Raw genomic sequence first — 15,227 nt, 5'->3', positions numbered from 1 at the left:
GGCTTTTTCTGTCAACGCAGGTCATTACCGAACTGTCAAAGCGATCATCCGCCTGCAGACGAGGCGCCCAGCTGTGGCAGATGCATGCGCACCTCTCATAAGGCTGCAGCTCACAATCCCAGCCCAGTGTCGCCAAAGCCACAACAGCCCTTATTTCATTCTAATTTGACTCTCCACTGGGAATATCAGCGGCCGCTCCATCACCGAGTCTTGTTTTTTGCTTTCAGAGATAGGCTGGTCTCTCTCTCTCTCACACACACACACACACACACACACACAACTGAAATGAATGTGGACTGCAGCAACCAGACAACAGGCTGTTCATCATACCTGCACGTTGTAAATGAATCCAGGCTTTGTTGTCTGCTCACTGGATCCTGGCCCAATGGGCAACATTAACTGCTACACGTTAAAAACAGTATAAATCAAGTTTGATGTTTCCTTGTGCTATGATTTCTCTTCCCATGGCGACCTGTTGCCGTTTTGGTGTCCTCTTTGTTGATTTAATGTCATTTGTGTCCTCTTGAGCTGAACCCATCATGTCTCTGTTTCACCATTTGTCCATTAAAAGATGAACTCTGATGAAAAGCACGTCTGTGAATGGCAGCACACGGGCCTGAAACATCTCATCATGTCAGCGACGCGGCAGCCAGACCGAGCTAGTTCAGAGTGAAAATGCCCGCATGGCAACCATATCAATTATTCCTGGGTTATGAATTGTGAGTCGCTCCCTCGGCTTTTCCCTCTTAGCATCCCCATGAATCTCACACTGGTTGTTTGGACTGAGACGTTTCCAGTGATTACACACAGGCATGCGTGTTCTCATCAAGGCCAACCCCCCCCCCCCTCTTCAATTTGATTCAAGTGCCACACTCAGGACACAAACTCAATGCCTCCAATTCTATGGCTGATAACTGCAGTGACACCTCATTATTCAAAATCTCGCTCAAATAATAGCAGCAGTTAAATCTGCTTTGAGCATTAAAAATGAAAATGTTCATTCTCCAGGAAAATTGTTTCTCGACATATATTTTATGAGCTCATCTTATTCATTTACTTTCGACGTGTGGGTGGTCACGCTTCCGAAGATGATTGATGGAGCAGCAGATCGGAGTTCTCACCTAAATGACGGCCTCGTTTTTAATCGTTGTCCTACAATACTTTGGATAAAAAGTTCTGAGAGGGAATAGAGATTATGCATTTGGAAACATTAAAAAGCTTAATCTGAAATCTGAGATGTCATCAGGAAATATTTTTTATCAACAAAATATTTTTTAAATTTAGATGAATATTGTTGTTCGGATCATTCTGTACCACCTTAGATGCCACTAATTTAAGTCCCCAGTTGTACTGGAAATCTCCCAGTTTGTTTTAATGGAAACAGCGCCCTCTGGCGTTTCCCCAGGACAGAGCTGATGATGACTAAAACAGCCTCTTACCTTCTCCTTGTGATCAAGCGGTGCGATGGGTGGGTGGGTGGGTGGGTGGGGAGCTTGAGCGCCCAGCACGGGGCCTTTTCGTGTGACTGTTCACCCTGCTTCAACAGAATTTCTGTCAAAAAAGTAAAGAAAGGCAGAACTTTACATCTCAGGCTTGCTCCAAACATGACAGAAATTTGTTCTTGTGGGTCTTGAGTTAAAGGAAGGTAAACACATGGGTTTTGTTTTTAAAGCCTTTGTTTGACATGATCATCAAACTGAAATGTTTTATTTCAATAGAATTTAGGACAAATATGTAAAATAAAATAAAAAAAACACCAAAAGTGACATTTTCACTGATTTCTTAAAAAATACCAGCCTTTCCCCTTGTTCACAAACCATTTAATTCGTAGGCAAACAGAAGCAATTGTGATAGAATCCAAGAAAGTGAAGGCCATACACGTTTCCTGGCAAATATAAATATAGTGGTTTGAGAGGGGTCTCAAATAGCTCACATGTAAAGAGTGTACGTAACAGTTCACACGTCAGCAGGACACTCGGCACTGCCTTTATTAAGTACATTTTTATTCAATGTAGAAAACTCAGATCTGTATTTACTGATTTAGTTCAATGCTTTTGACAAACAAATATATACATTCTGCCAGCTCATTAAGTCTCTGGTGTATGGCATTGCGTTGCCCCACATCGATTGTCTATTCAGGAGCATAGTTGTGAGAATATGAATAGTAATTCTGCGGTTGGCCTCTGCCTCCTGGGTAACCCCAAGAACAGGGCCCGCTTCCGTTCCCTCCCCCCCGATCGTGTCCTCTTCCCGGCCGAGGCCAAATTCCTAACGGGAGGAGTCCCCTCCCTCGAAAGTTACCAGGACCCATGCCGCCACGCAGGGGACCGTGATTCATCTGTCCAGGGATGCCTCCTGTAGTGCTGAAACCCATGCCACTCATGGGATGTGGAGGCATTTTAGGTCTGACGAGTGAGCCCCCCCTGCTGGCCACTGCAGGGACTGCTACGGTAGCTCCAAGGGTGTCAGTGCAATCCATGTGAGTCCTCGCCACTTGACTAGATGGAGTGTTACCTCTAATGGGCTCTCCAGTTGTGGGGAGTGTATTTGGGTCAACTGGGCCAGATGCGACCACACCCTGGTTGCTGGCAGTCTCACAGGTAGTGGTCCCTGACGCCCCCCACGTACCCTCCCCAGGTCCACAGGGTGTCCTTTCCTGCTTTACGGGAAGTGCACTCACTTTTTTAATAATTCCAGCCTTAAAACCTGGCTGGGCTGAGTCATTCTGGTCTGCATAGGGCAGGGAAGCATTGTGAGGGGACGTCCCAGCAGCCCCGGCTCCTCCGGTGTCTGAGCCATAGACGTGACCCTGCAGCATGAGGTGAGGAGGAGGAGGCGGTTTGACCTCCAAGGGCAGGGAAGCCAGGTTGACTAGAGGTCCTGCTTTAGCTATCACAGATGCGGTTGGGACTGGGGCAGGTGCAGTGATTGGTCGGTGGTATTCCTGTTCATGTGAGCTGTTGCAGGGTGAGGAAGGGTATGCAGGAGAGGCTGGAAAGCCAGAAGAGCCAGTGTAAGATGACCACGAAGCTGAAGGATACAAGAAGCTTTGGTGGGGATTTACAGAAAAACCACCCGGCGATAAGCTACCGATGTCCGTAGAGCCAATTCCAAGCTGGTTGGTGGCTTTAAACTGGGAGATGGCCGTTTTGAGAGCGTTTAAATCAGACAGTGTTGGCGCCGTCTCGGGGGTGGTCTGCTTATCTGGGAGGGGAGGACGAAACTGGTCCACGTCCGGTGGAGGTGGCAGCGGAGACTTCCCCTCATCACCTTTCTCCTTCTGCTCCAAGGGGTCTGATTTGGTGGGCCCCTCGCCGTCATCAGAGTCTAATGACATGTCCTCTTCTACACACTCATCATTTACTACTGGGACAGCCAGACAAAGCAAAGGAGGAAAAGAGAGACACAAACGCAGTTTATCAAACAAATTGTGCAGTTCTGTGGGCTGTATTGAGATGTACCTGATGAGATAATAATGCAGAGCAGAAGAAAAATTGCATCAAATCTAATTGTTTTGCTGTTTTTCCCGTGTTCCTGCTGTGGACGTTACTCACCAGTAGAGGGCGGTGTGGGAAGCTCATTCTGATTGATGGACCCAATTAGACTGTGAAAGCCACTCATGACGTCATCAATGCTGCCGATCACAATTCCATTTCTGGAGTATTGAAGGAACATTTCAAACGGCCTCTCTAAGAAAAAAACATAAAAAAAACTCAGAACAAGGAAACATTTGGGGGAAAAGATTCAAAAGAACAATATCTGGACCCACGGTCTTGCCGTAGATTGTCACTGTTCTTTCATTTATGATGTAGTTTTAACATTTTTGCCTTTAGGGTTTTTTGGTCAAATCGGCAGGATTTAATGTCAGTACCTGTGAGGAAAATAAGGTGCCGCTGCTGCGTGTGCTGAGCCTGGAGCTTGATTAGGCATTCCAGATCTGGAGCCTGTCGCGATTGGGTGTCACATTCGTGATAAGGGAGGAACTCTACGAGGTGCTTCTTCTGGTAGGCTGTGAGGAGGTTGAGCAGTCCCATGGCGTTGGTGTTTAACCTTCAAGTGAATCGCAGAAAAGATGCGATTTAGTGTTGATGCGCAGATGATGATAATCAGGCCGAGTAAACCTTCCAAAGTTCTAACCTTCCCAATTCCTTCAGCTTCTTCTGGGACTTGCAGTGCACCTTCCAGTGCCAGGGGTGTTCAGGGGTGCTCTGCTCCTCCAGGAATTTCAGCAGCCCCTGCAAACGTTCTGGACAGAACAAGCGGCACAATTTGAGTATCAACGATTATATTTCCATAAAGGTGCCTCTTTTAAATGAGGTTCAACATACCCTGTGTTATGAGATCAGGATTCAGGACAAACTCATCCGACACGATGAAGCCTCCAGACACAAAAAGCTCGTTGTACGTGTGGTTTTTGACGTCGTCCAGACTGTCAACTCCAGCAAAGCTCACCGAAGGCAACTTCTTCAAAGACACCAGAGCTGGGATCTGCAGGATGACATTCCTTTTAGACGGAGAAATTTCTTATACAGGTTTTGTTGGATACTCCAGGGATCTGATGGTATAATTTAAGGGCAATAAAAAGGGTCCCATTACCTTGTGCACGTGCGCAGCGATGTCCTCATTCCTAATGATGATTAGAAGCTTGTCCAAACTGCTGCTGTTCTCTAGAAACGTCTGCGGGCTGCACTCACTGTTGCCAAGACTTTTCAAGTACTCCTTTGTGACAAACCGGAAAGAGGTAATTGTTAGCGACAGACAGCTGAGGGTGTCCTTTTGTCTCAGTGGCTCGCTGCTGACTGACGGATACAGAGATGAGGAATACATAATGACACAAAGAGTGTGTGCAGCTTTGCACATTCCCAGCGCAGAGCCACGTTTTTCCACTTGCGCCTGGACGCAAGTACAACTTCAGAAAACCTCTGGAGGGAGAATTTTTGCTCCTTAAATGTGAAATGAAAAGGAAGAACGTGGAGACTCTTACCTTGATATCCTTACAGACGTCGCTCTCCTCCCATTCGTCCCCAGAGTAGATGTAGAACTTGACTGTGTTCTTGGTTACATCCTTAAAGATCTCCACCAGGCTGCTGAAAACCTCAGGCTTCAACTGACCGATGAGGCTGCCGGCCAGCAGACCGGAGCCGCTTCCCGAAGCGCTACACGAGTTTTGGCTTTTGGATTCTGAAATGTCTGGATGGACTTGAGAGGGCGAGTAGATCTCTCCCCCCGACTCTGCTGGAGGGGCTTCAGTTTTAGCCTTTGTGGATTTGGTTTCTTTAACAGGAGCCATCTTCCCACTGTGAGAGCAGGAGGCGCTCTTTGATACCAGCAGCTCTGGTTTTGCTTTAGAAGACTGATTTGGAGTGGATGGCGGCGTTGCCAGACTAGACGCTGTCAGCGGAGGACCCGGGGAGGTGACGCCGCTGGAGGTCGACAAGGGCGGGATTAACCTGTCCATCTTCTCACAGAGTGTTTTGACGTGGCCGTGACAGGGAACGGGGGAGACGTACGGGACAACAAACCCGGAGAAGCAGCTGTTGGGCAACCAGCCGTGGCGGGGAGTCAATCGATGAGGGAGCTGCGATGCATAGCTAATGTGGTGAGTCTGCATGATGTTTTTGATATCAGAGGTAAGACTGTACACTTCCTGGTTGAGAATGGTGTCCAAACTGATGGAGGGCCTGGAGGGAACATCCTCTATGGTTGCTAATGTGGATGGGGCAGCCACCTTTTTCACTTCCACGCCTGCAGGCATTTTTGGCTCTGGGTGCCCGTCAGATGCTGTCAGGACCTCAGGCGCCGGCGCCGGTTCTGACTTTGACTCTAGCTCATGTGCTCTCTCTGTGTGTGAAAACACAAAGGAAAACTGTCACAGTAATATCAAGTACTAAAAGCAGACATCCATGTATAATCGTATGATGGATGGTTGTAAATACCTTCATTTGCGGGGGTCACCCGGGGTGGGTCTTTGGAAGCGTGCTCAGGATGCTGTGGGGAGCCTGGACTAAAAGGACTCCCAGGACTACAGTCCATGTCCTCCTAAAAGACAAGAACAGGGTTTAGTTTGCAGGTCTGCTAGACAGTTTCTATAATAGTAGAGCAGTAACCCTACGAGCACACAGGTTTATCTCACCTCAGTGTAGTTCGTTTGTGATACAAGCTCCTTTTGTTGCTTAAGATCTGGTTCAGAGTCCAACACCGAACCGGCTGAGGGCTTGTTCGTCTGGACAGGGAATGAGCCCTGAGAAACAGCTTTTTTCAGGGTGGTTAGGAGGATTTTGAGAAGGTGCTGAGTCTCGTTGACCGCTGTGGAGCCGTCGTTCCCGTGAGCCCTCAGGTCAGTGTCATAGATGCCCATGCTTTCCATCACAGCCGTCAGACTGTCCTTCTGTCCAACGTCCTCACCCAAATCATCTGCCTGTAGCCCTGGCAGGACACGCAAAGCCGATTAGACGCATCTACAACATTGGCAAATTAGCCAAAAAAGGCAAATACTACATTCATTTAAAGGAAAGAAAATTGTTGCTCTGGTATATAAGAATATACATATACAGCAATAAAGGTGGCGACAGAAGATGGATCGGATCATTGAGAAGCACAGCGTTAAGAGTTCTGCCCACCTCTACTGGATTCTCCGTTGCAAAGTGGATCTAGGCGTTTGTGTTTGTTGGCGCCGCCCTTCTCATCGCCTTCGTACTTCCTCTTTAGAATGTTTGTGTCCCAGGCTCCGTCCTCACCCCTGTCCTTCCCAGGGTCCTTCACGAGCGCTTTCTTATGTTGCTGGATCAACTTGAGCAACTGTTTCATCTTGTCTTTGTCGTACTCGTTCTGGGACAGACGCAGCTTGGGAGGGGGCTGAGGCTGGGACTCTGTTTGAAACTGGGCCCCGTTAGATTGAGGCAACCTGGGCCTTTGTTTGCTGTTGTCCGGGGGCGTCTTCTCCTGGGTCGGTTTTTCCTGCTGCGGCCTCTCCTGGAGGACCCTGTCTGGGAGTCTGTCTCCCCTGTCCGAGCCCCCCCAGTCAGAAACGGGGCTGTATTCCACCGGTGCTGGAGCAGGCGTCGGTGCAGGCACTGGGTTCCTTAGTCTCTCTATGTTCTCCTTGACCTTGTTCAGAGGTAAAATGTAACTGGCAGGGTTGTGGATGTAAGCACGCAACACGGAATCCATGTTGAACTTGGGCCTCGGAATCTGGAGCGGGGAGGTCCTGTCGTCCATGGTATATTTGTAGTCTGGAAGAATGAAAGGCCGCACTGTGCCGGAGTCCATACGAGTTAGGTAATCGGTGGACTGGCGTTCCACCCCAGAACTCAAGTCCTTCCCCGGGTTGGTACGCAACTTGAACAAGGCGTAGTGCAGAGCAGGGAAGAAGGGCTCCATGGAGGTCAGGACAGAAGGCTGGGGCTCCGCTGACTCACTCAGTCTTGATGCTACGACGCAGGACGTAAAGAAAAGAAAAGGAAGGTGTCATTTCAACAAAACGGCGCTTCTGTCCCCACAACAAAGACTTACTGTTATAACTAAATACATAATAATAGAAATCATGTCCCCGTACACTTTGCTTTTATAAGGAAACTGGAATGATTGGATCCAATCCCCAAACAGAGATGGAACCAGTCAGAAAGTGATGATGGACAGCGAATGATACTTACAGTACTTAACAACCATCCTTGACTCCTGGAAGATGAATAATGCTTGCAGGCTCTTCTCCAAACGCCCCCACCTCTCTACAAAACAAACAGCAACTTTTTTATATTTTACTTTCAAAAGGCTGAACTTCACCCAGGGGAGCGGGTAGGTGTTCAGCCGGCAAGAGAAAATTAGGAAAAGCTCTGCACTACCTTTGGATTCAACCATCTGAGTTGAGGACAGCAGGAAGAGAAAGCCTCTGTCGTACAGGGACTTCACGAGCACCTAAAGGAGGAGCAGGGGCTGAGGTTAGCAACGCCACAAAGCTGCGTCCAAAAACCCACTGCAGGACACGTCCATATTTATCAGCTGACAAGTCAGCTAATGCAATTTTATAGGTAGCGAGCTAAAACAGGAATAGATGAAGACAGACGTATATCTTTCTTCTACCTGCTTATAGAACTTCACTAATAATTGACTCAGTCGGGGATGTAGGTGAAAAGTCAATGCATATTTAACAGATAAAGCCGGATGCAAATCAAATACAATGAACAAGGGGACCGTTTTCAAATGTGAAAAAACAGAAATGAGATAACACAGCTCATGCCATTTTTGAAAAATGTGACAAGATGCCTCAAGTATCATTGAATATTAACAGAGCTGGATAGAACTCTACAGCTAATCCAGCTTCTGTCGGCGATTCATTAAAGCCTTGGCGTTCCATTGGTTTGCAGCTGGTATCTAAAAACAAAATCAGCTACATGATAGCTCACCATCCGATCCCTCTCCAGCTTGTTGACCAGCGCCGCCAGGCTGCCACTGGTCGGTTTGCCCTTCCCATCCACCACCTCAAACAGGCTGCAGGACATTCCGCATTTCATCACTGCAGCAGAACACAGCCAGGTTGGAATACAAATCAGTCGTAAAACAGCATTTTCAGGTGGAGCTGCTTCCAAAGCTGTTCCGGACCGACCTTCCCGTGATGCGCTGTATGTGTCCCAGGAAAAAAGCACCGAGGGGATCTTCCGCTTCACCTGCTCCAGCTGCATGCCCTGAGTCACCTCCAGCTTCTCAGGTCTGCCGGGAAGCACAAGGATGTTTAAGCACAGAATTCCACACACCTATTCTTCCTCTGACCCCAAAATGCTTCTCGTGGTGAACCTCGGCGTGTGTTGGCAACATCAGGCAGGGGGAAAGTGTAAAAGCGCGGAGGAAGTTTCCAGGTATCCAGATACAGACAAGAGAGAATGAGTTTACTCACAGTTTGAAAGGAAGGTAGGGGCGCGCGGAAGATCGTAAACAGATCGGGAACAACTCCTGGCCCTTGTTCACAAGTGGCCCGCTCCACACGGTGTAGCAGCTCTTCCCTGCAAATCCATCAACAGCTTCTTTCAAAGTCTGAGCCCAGCTGAGATCATGTGCAGTCTTGTGCAAGTAGCTACCAGCGAGTACGCTAATTAAAGTGCTGCCAATTGATTTTTGTTTTCACCTCCTGGGATAACGTGACCTTTACACATATTAGAGTTCTACAGACGGAGCATAAATCCTAATCAACACCCGTCCGCTATTGATCCAATATAGTGGAAAGTCTGTTCTTTACCTCTGCTTGCTTCAGAGGGAAGCGTGTTAAACCTGTTGGGGAAAAGAAAAAGAAAAAGCAACGCTGACACATCTGGCACACCTGCGAAGGACCCGTTGCTGAATGTCTGAACTCCGTGATGTGACTCTACCTGTGCGCCGTCATGGGAGCCGCTGCAGATTCCTTCCCCTTATACTGAAAGGAAACCACGGCGTAGGGACACAAGTGCCTCGGCCGGGCCTTGATCTCGTCAAAGGCAAACTCAAAAAAATATTGCTACGGAGACAGAGAGAGGACACATCCCGCCTGAGTAAACAACAACCAAACAGGAAGACTTTGATGACGGGGAAATGAGAGGGTGCCGGCGTCTACCTGCGTGAGCTCAAACGCTCTGTAGGACAGCGGAGAGGTGACCCTGTTGGCACTTTTGGACACGTGACTGTCAAACTTGGGTGAAGGTTCGATGGCGTTCTTAGGCATGTTCTCGTGGATGTGTTTGACGCGGCCCTGAGAAGCAGAAGAGCGATGAGCCGGATGCTCGAGGCGCGTTACTGTTCAGGCTGGATGACAAGCTAACACAGAACCTAGCCTCACCCTCATAACTTTAAAAACAATCATGTCTCCGTATGAGCCCACTTCAAAGGGATTGATTTGTAACAGATCGGAATATTTAGAGAGGTAAACACCTGCAAAAACAAAAAAAATAAAGTGAGCCAAAGACAAAGAACTTCATGGTTGGACTCCATCATTCCAGAAAGGTCCAAGAGTTCAGTCAGCGTTCACAGCAGACCCACCAAGCAGGTTTCAACTCACCCACTGACGGATTCCCTAATGTCGTTATCCTAGAATGTCCAACGGCCAGACCCTTTTCACAGATCCACTGGAGCTGCAGACGCCAGAGGAGAAACAAACCTTTAGAATCTCGCACGACAAAGCTGCAACAAATGGATCCCACAGTCTGGATCAGTACCTTGGATTTGTCAGGGTAGAGAAAGCAAAAGGACTCCGAGAGTTCTTGTTCGGTTCGCCCCTCCTGCTTCATCTCCCGTCGCTTCTCAATGAACTGACAGAGGAGTTCCACAGCAAGTGAGACACAACAATCAGGAGCTCGACAACACAAACAGCAGAACTCTGAGGACCCAACCTCCTTCTCCAGGAGCTCGTTGCGGATGAGCCTGGCCTTGCAGTAGGTGAAGGTCCCTCGTGACGATGAGTCCAAGTAGCACGAAGACACAATCTTCACCAGGTCCTCAAACTCCCGACTGTCAGGGGGCAAAAAGTTATACAGTCCTGGAAAGGAAACAGGGGAGGATCAGAAGCCGGTCTCCAGCAGAGGTCCGTGCCTTAAAAGCATCCCGCCACGAGGAAACTCAAGTCGCTGATAAATGTGTTTGGAATTTCACGACGAAAACTGAATGCATCACCAATGGGCTGCAGCTGTCTGGATTAGGTTTACATTAACGTCCATCCACACATCCAAAAGTTCCACCCTGCCTGCATCATCAGCCTCAATCTGCAGCGCTACCATTGACAAACATCCTCCAAAAGGAGGATGAAAGCATAACAATGCCCGCGGAGCAACGTTTCAACGGCTTAAGGTGCTGAAGCGGTCTTTAAAAAGTCCCACGAACTTCAGGAAACTTTACACAAGCTTTGGGAAACATGCTGAACAAGATCAGCAAGGGTGACGTGCAGGCAGAGCTACTCGGATTCTTTTAATGGGTGAAAACAGTGCAGGCAGGCAGACTGGAGGGGTGACACCTGCCCTTCATTGAGGTCAATCGGACCCCACAAGCCAGCAAACCAGTCATGACAGCAGCACCATTACATTACAATCTAACAGTGTTTCCACTGACAGGTGAAGAACCCCAAACACTGGAATTTAAAATGACCAGTGCACACAGGCTCCAGGCTCCAGGCACCTGGACTGGAGCTGTTAGCTGCCTCCCTACCAAACACTGGCTCACAGCCGGGCTGTGTGTCTGCTCCCTCCCGCAGAATCCAGCAGGACCACCGGGCTGCCAAAGAGCCTCATGTGTATCAATCTACACGTCCAATGTCAGGAAATCATCTGCTAAACTGGCGAGAAAACTCGGGAAACTAGCAGGCTAGCAAGATGCAGCAGCACAATTATAAAAGACAGGCAGGCGACATGGCAGGACCTTTCCGCTCCCTCGTCTTCCTCGGGATTTGAAAGCTCGGTCTCTGGCCTGGCAGGAGAGACCCACTAACAGTCCGGGGGTCCACCTGCACGCTCCGGCGCCGCTCAGTGCCTTCTTGTTCGGGCATTACACCGTCTCCACATCCAGGCTGATCGCCATTTTGGTTGGCTGTGGCTGAGGTGGCGATGAAATTCCTCGGAGGTTCGCCACCCTCCGGCTGGAGATCGTCCGTCTCTGTGCATTCCGAGTGCTTCTTCCCCACCGCGCTGGGATTGTGGGCCATTTTCGGACGCCGCGCACGTAGTACGGGTGATGTAGCTGGAACGATTACGGCGGCGCTTCACACACACACTCCACTCCTCACCCAGCCTCCGCCATTGTGAAAATGACGTACGCGTTCTTCTCCACTACTGCAAAACGCTGCCGTCACTATGTTTACATGCAAGAAAATCCGCGCCCCCTAACGGCCGATTGGGGCACTGCACACGCTCGCTTTCAGGCTGCTGTCAAACCTGATGAAACGTATTTAATCTGATCTAACAGATTTAATTTGTGTCGCTCAAACTATTTCGAAAGTTCTTTTGTAAAAAAAAAAAAAATTAAACAACTACTTCAGTCTGTGACGTCACACAATTTAATTTCATTGTCATCAAAGTATATCTCATTGTCCAAAATGTGAATGATCTATTTTTCATACATGCAAACGATGTGAATGTTTCAAAGGAAGCCAACATATCCCTTAAAAGCCCCATTTACAGTTTTTATAATAATAATGACGATGATACGGACACATAAATAGAGAACGCGAAAGACATTGTTTTCTTGAAATAACTAAATTAGCCACCAGATGGCGACAGAGTGACTGAGCTCAGGGATGGGATAATAGGATAATAAAGCAAAATCAAAATCAAAGGATTTAAATAGATAACAATCTTTTATTTAAATTGCCGCATTATCGGGAAAAAAAACAGCAAGTTTATCATCAACCTTTTCACATGCTGCCACGGCTGTAGATATCATACTCCTTGAAGCGTAGGTAATCTTTGAGACTGGCAGGTAGAGGAAGGAAGCTGATGAAAACTGGAGCTTTCAAGCGCAACTGACTGAGACGCTCCCTTATCCGCAGCCGACAAAGGTGTTTCAGGCTCCGTGCATTTCCTGGGGTTGAATAAGGTGCTGGTTTTGACATACAGAAGGGGATGACTGCAGTTTTCCCTGACTGTACAAAACATGACTTACTTTGAATTTCACAGATCTCCAGCCACTGTTTCTGGTCTTCCAAGGTCTCCTTGAGTTTTGTGCAAAAGCAGACGTGGTCGGTGTAGTCAAGCATGATGCGCACCACCTGTGCTGATAAATGTGTGAGCCAGGACACTGTTATCACCTCGCAGAACTAGGAGGAAATAAAGAATAAAATGTTAAAGGTTGGTAAGAGGTTTGTTCCACTCAGATTAGCTTGGACTCACCACCATGTCTTTTATAATGGAGGTCATCCAAGGAGCATAGTCATGGGAGTTGTTACCATATGGACAGTCAAAGCAACGCTTCACGTCATATCCGTGGTTAAGGATCATCCGTAACATGACCTCATCCTTTAAGGCGTACTGCAACGCTGAGGGGAAATGGGTGGCGTTGACCCGAGAGTAGTAGTTCACATTTGCACCAGACTTGAGCAGCGTGTTGATCAGTTCATAGTTGCCCTGTCTGAGAGCCACCTGCAAACAGTTGATGGGATCCTGGTTCACCATGGCTCCGGCCTCCAGCAGCAGGCGGCTGCACTGCAGGTCGTTGTTGGCCACGGCGAAAAAGAGCGCGGACCTGCGCTCGTCATCGTAGTTACGGCGCACCCTCTGGTGAAGCATGAAGTTTGGATCGTAGCCGGCTTTTAGCAGCGCCTCCACGCAATGGGCATGCCCTCCAGCGGCAGCAGAATGGAGCGGACTCATCCCACTTTCCTTGACAGCACTGAGCTGGGTGACTGGGATGAGCTGCTCCAAAGCCCTGTCAGAAAGAAATCCTCATTTACCAACACACCACCTTGCTTCCAGTCACACACACGTGTAGAGAAGGTTGAACTTCATGACATAGTTCTCACAGTATGTGGCCATGATAGGCCGCCCGGTGAATGGGCAGGTGCCCGCTGTAAATAGGGAGGTTGGGGTCTGCTCCATGGACCAGCAGCAGGGAGATTACATCCGGGTTTCCGGCTTCCGCTGCGTCAAACAAGACCGAGCCCGACTCCGACTCGGCCTCCACATGGGCCCCTTAAAATGAACAGATAACTTCCTGTGCAGTAGTGCTGGAGGCAGATATGTCTTGAATCCACACTGAACGTCTCTCTCGCACCTTTCTCTAGCAGGGCCTCCACTATGATCAGATGTCCGTTCTGTGCTGCCAGAGCCAGAGGAGTCTTCTTTTTGCTGTCACGTGCATTTGGGTCAGCGCCAGACTCCAAGAGCAAGTAGACGAAGTTCTCCAGGCCTAAAAATGCAGACTCGTGCAACGCTGTCCGGCTCAGTGGTCCTGTCTGGTTTACGTTGGCTCTATAGCGAAGCAACAGTGTGGCCAAGTCGTACTGATCATTCAGAATAGCTGCCAATAGAAACAAAGAATTTTAGATTGAGCGAGCTTCTCGGGGCGCAGTCAGGTGGGGCCGTACCTGCCACTAACGGCGAATCCTGCTCGTCATTCTGAAGATCTGGACTGGAGCCGTTCTGTAATAAAAACGTAGCGTTCTCTCGGAGCCCTCGAACCACAGCCAGAAAAAGGGGCGTCTCGCCGTTCAGAGTGCGACACTGGGCTGCACCTGGGGGTGAGGCTGCGAACCCAAGACAGATGTTAGGACCTTACGGGATCAGCCATGGCAGATGTGTTCCGAATAACCTGAGAAGATCATCTCGAGGATCTTTTTATCCTCTTGCACCGCAGCTTCGTGCAGCGGGATCCATCCGCGCTCATCCACTCTGGAATAGCTCTCTGGCTGCATCGCCAGTCTGTCCAGAGCCTTTTGATCACCTGAAAATCATGAAGATTATCTCGCACTGCAGGCGGTAACCTGCCGAACCTGATGAAGCTGTGTGAGTTTACCCTCTTGGATGGCTCTGAAAATCTCATCCGGGTCCTCGTTGGGCTTGAGATCACTGTTGATATTAGAATAGTTTATGAAATCAAAGGTTTGCACACCATTATTTAAAGTTTTTACCTTGGACTCAGTTTCTTGAGCTTTCTGTACTGGATTAGACTTTGTTCGATTATATACTGTGTAGCCTCATCTTCATCAAAGTCATCCTCTGAGTGACAATAGTCATCCTCGGCCTCGGCCTGCATCTGTAAGGTCAGTGGAGGTCAAATCAGGAGGGAATCTGGGAATTCAGTCATGGGGTAAACTAGACCGTTAAAATGTGGGACTCAGCAGTAGCGTGCACCACTAGCCTTGAATGGAAAGTGTAAACATGCAGTTATAGATGCCAAAATTAGGTTTCCAAATCAATGACAAACTTTTTTTTAAATAAGTGAAACGTTTTTTAACTGATATGGAAAACGTACCTAGCCGATCCTGTGAGCATGGATCTAGGAGGTAACTGAGGTTTCTTTCCCAACAATTCCCCTCCAGCTGCCGGTCTCTGAGGTGATTAGAGTTGTTGTTGATCTTCAGGACAAATGAAGTGCTTTCTACACTTTCTACAGCGGCAAATCCAGTAGGTTCCTCAGCACCAGCACATACTGCAGCTATTTATACCACTGAAACTATATTTACCAGGTCACGAGATCTCTGTAGCCAACAACTTGACCCACTGAGCACTGCAACATGTGTGTATTTGCATTTGAAATTACTCTGAAATTAATGTTTTTCGACT

The 15,227-nt window shown here is 48.4% G+C and overlaps 2 protein-coding genes across 4 annotated transcripts; both read right to left on the bottom strand.

The window, feature by feature from the left end:
• Window positions 1-1,666: 1,666 nt before the first annotated feature.
• tasorb (transcription activation suppressor b) lies at window positions 1,667-11,783 on the bottom strand. Of its 3 annotated transcripts, XM_011602506.2 has the most exons (24): window positions 11,371-11,783; window positions 10,353-10,498; window positions 10,179-10,271; window positions 10,022-10,094; window positions 9,803-9,894; window positions 9,581-9,715; window positions 9,360-9,484; window positions 9,230-9,261; window positions 8,891-8,996; window positions 8,603-8,706; window positions 8,403-8,512; window positions 7,842-7,914; window positions 7,653-7,727; window positions 6,621-7,430; window positions 6,134-6,426; window positions 5,937-6,039; window positions 4,985-5,841; window positions 4,597-4,719; window positions 4,329-4,488; window positions 4,138-4,246; window positions 3,872-4,050; window positions 3,555-3,689; window positions 3,091-3,366; window positions 1,667-2,991 (listed from the first exon to the last, which is right to left on the bottom strand). In XM_011602506.2, the coding sequence occupies exons 1-24, from the start codon at window positions 11,651-11,653 to the stop codon at window positions 2,132-2,134; spliced, it is 5,352 nt and encodes a 1,783-aa protein (XP_011600808.2). In that variant the 5' UTR covers window positions 11,654-11,783; the 3' UTR covers window positions 1,667-2,131. The 3 variants fall into 3 exon arrangements, with proteins under 3 accessions (XP_011600808.2, XP_011600806.2, XP_011600807.2); XM_011602504.2 differs by having other exon boundaries at window positions 1,667-3,366; window positions 11,371-11,782; XM_011602505.2 differs by having other exon boundaries at window positions 1,667-3,363; window positions 11,371-11,782.
• A 217-nt stretch (window positions 11,784-12,000) lies between these two features.
• Window positions 12,001-15,082, bottom strand: asb14b (ankyrin repeat and SOCS box containing 14b). The gene is made up of 10 exons (XM_011602545.2): window positions 14,917-15,082; window positions 14,573-14,697; window positions 14,458-14,510; window positions 14,254-14,385; window positions 14,030-14,188; window positions 13,717-13,962; window positions 13,466-13,634; window positions 12,837-13,371; window positions 12,610-12,763; window positions 12,001-12,528 (listed from the first exon to the last, which is right to left on the bottom strand). Exons 2-10 carry the CDS (start codon window positions 14,695-14,697, stop codon window positions 12,362-12,364), a joined length of 1,740 nt encoding a protein of 579 aa, XP_011600847.2. The 5' UTR covers window positions 14,917-15,082; the 3' UTR covers window positions 12,001-12,361.
• Between the last annotated feature and the right edge of the window lie 145 nt (window positions 15,083-15,227).

Source organism: Takifugu rubripes, chromosome 3 (assembly GCF_901000725.2).
Source record: "Takifugu rubripes chromosome 3, fTakRub1.2, whole genome shotgun sequence".
NCBI classification, from domain to species: Eukaryota; Metazoa; Chordata; class Actinopteri; order Tetraodontiformes; family Tetraodontidae; genus Takifugu; species Takifugu rubripes.
Note: the sequence above shows the minus strand (reverse complement) of the source record. Positions and strands in the feature narration are given on the sequence as shown.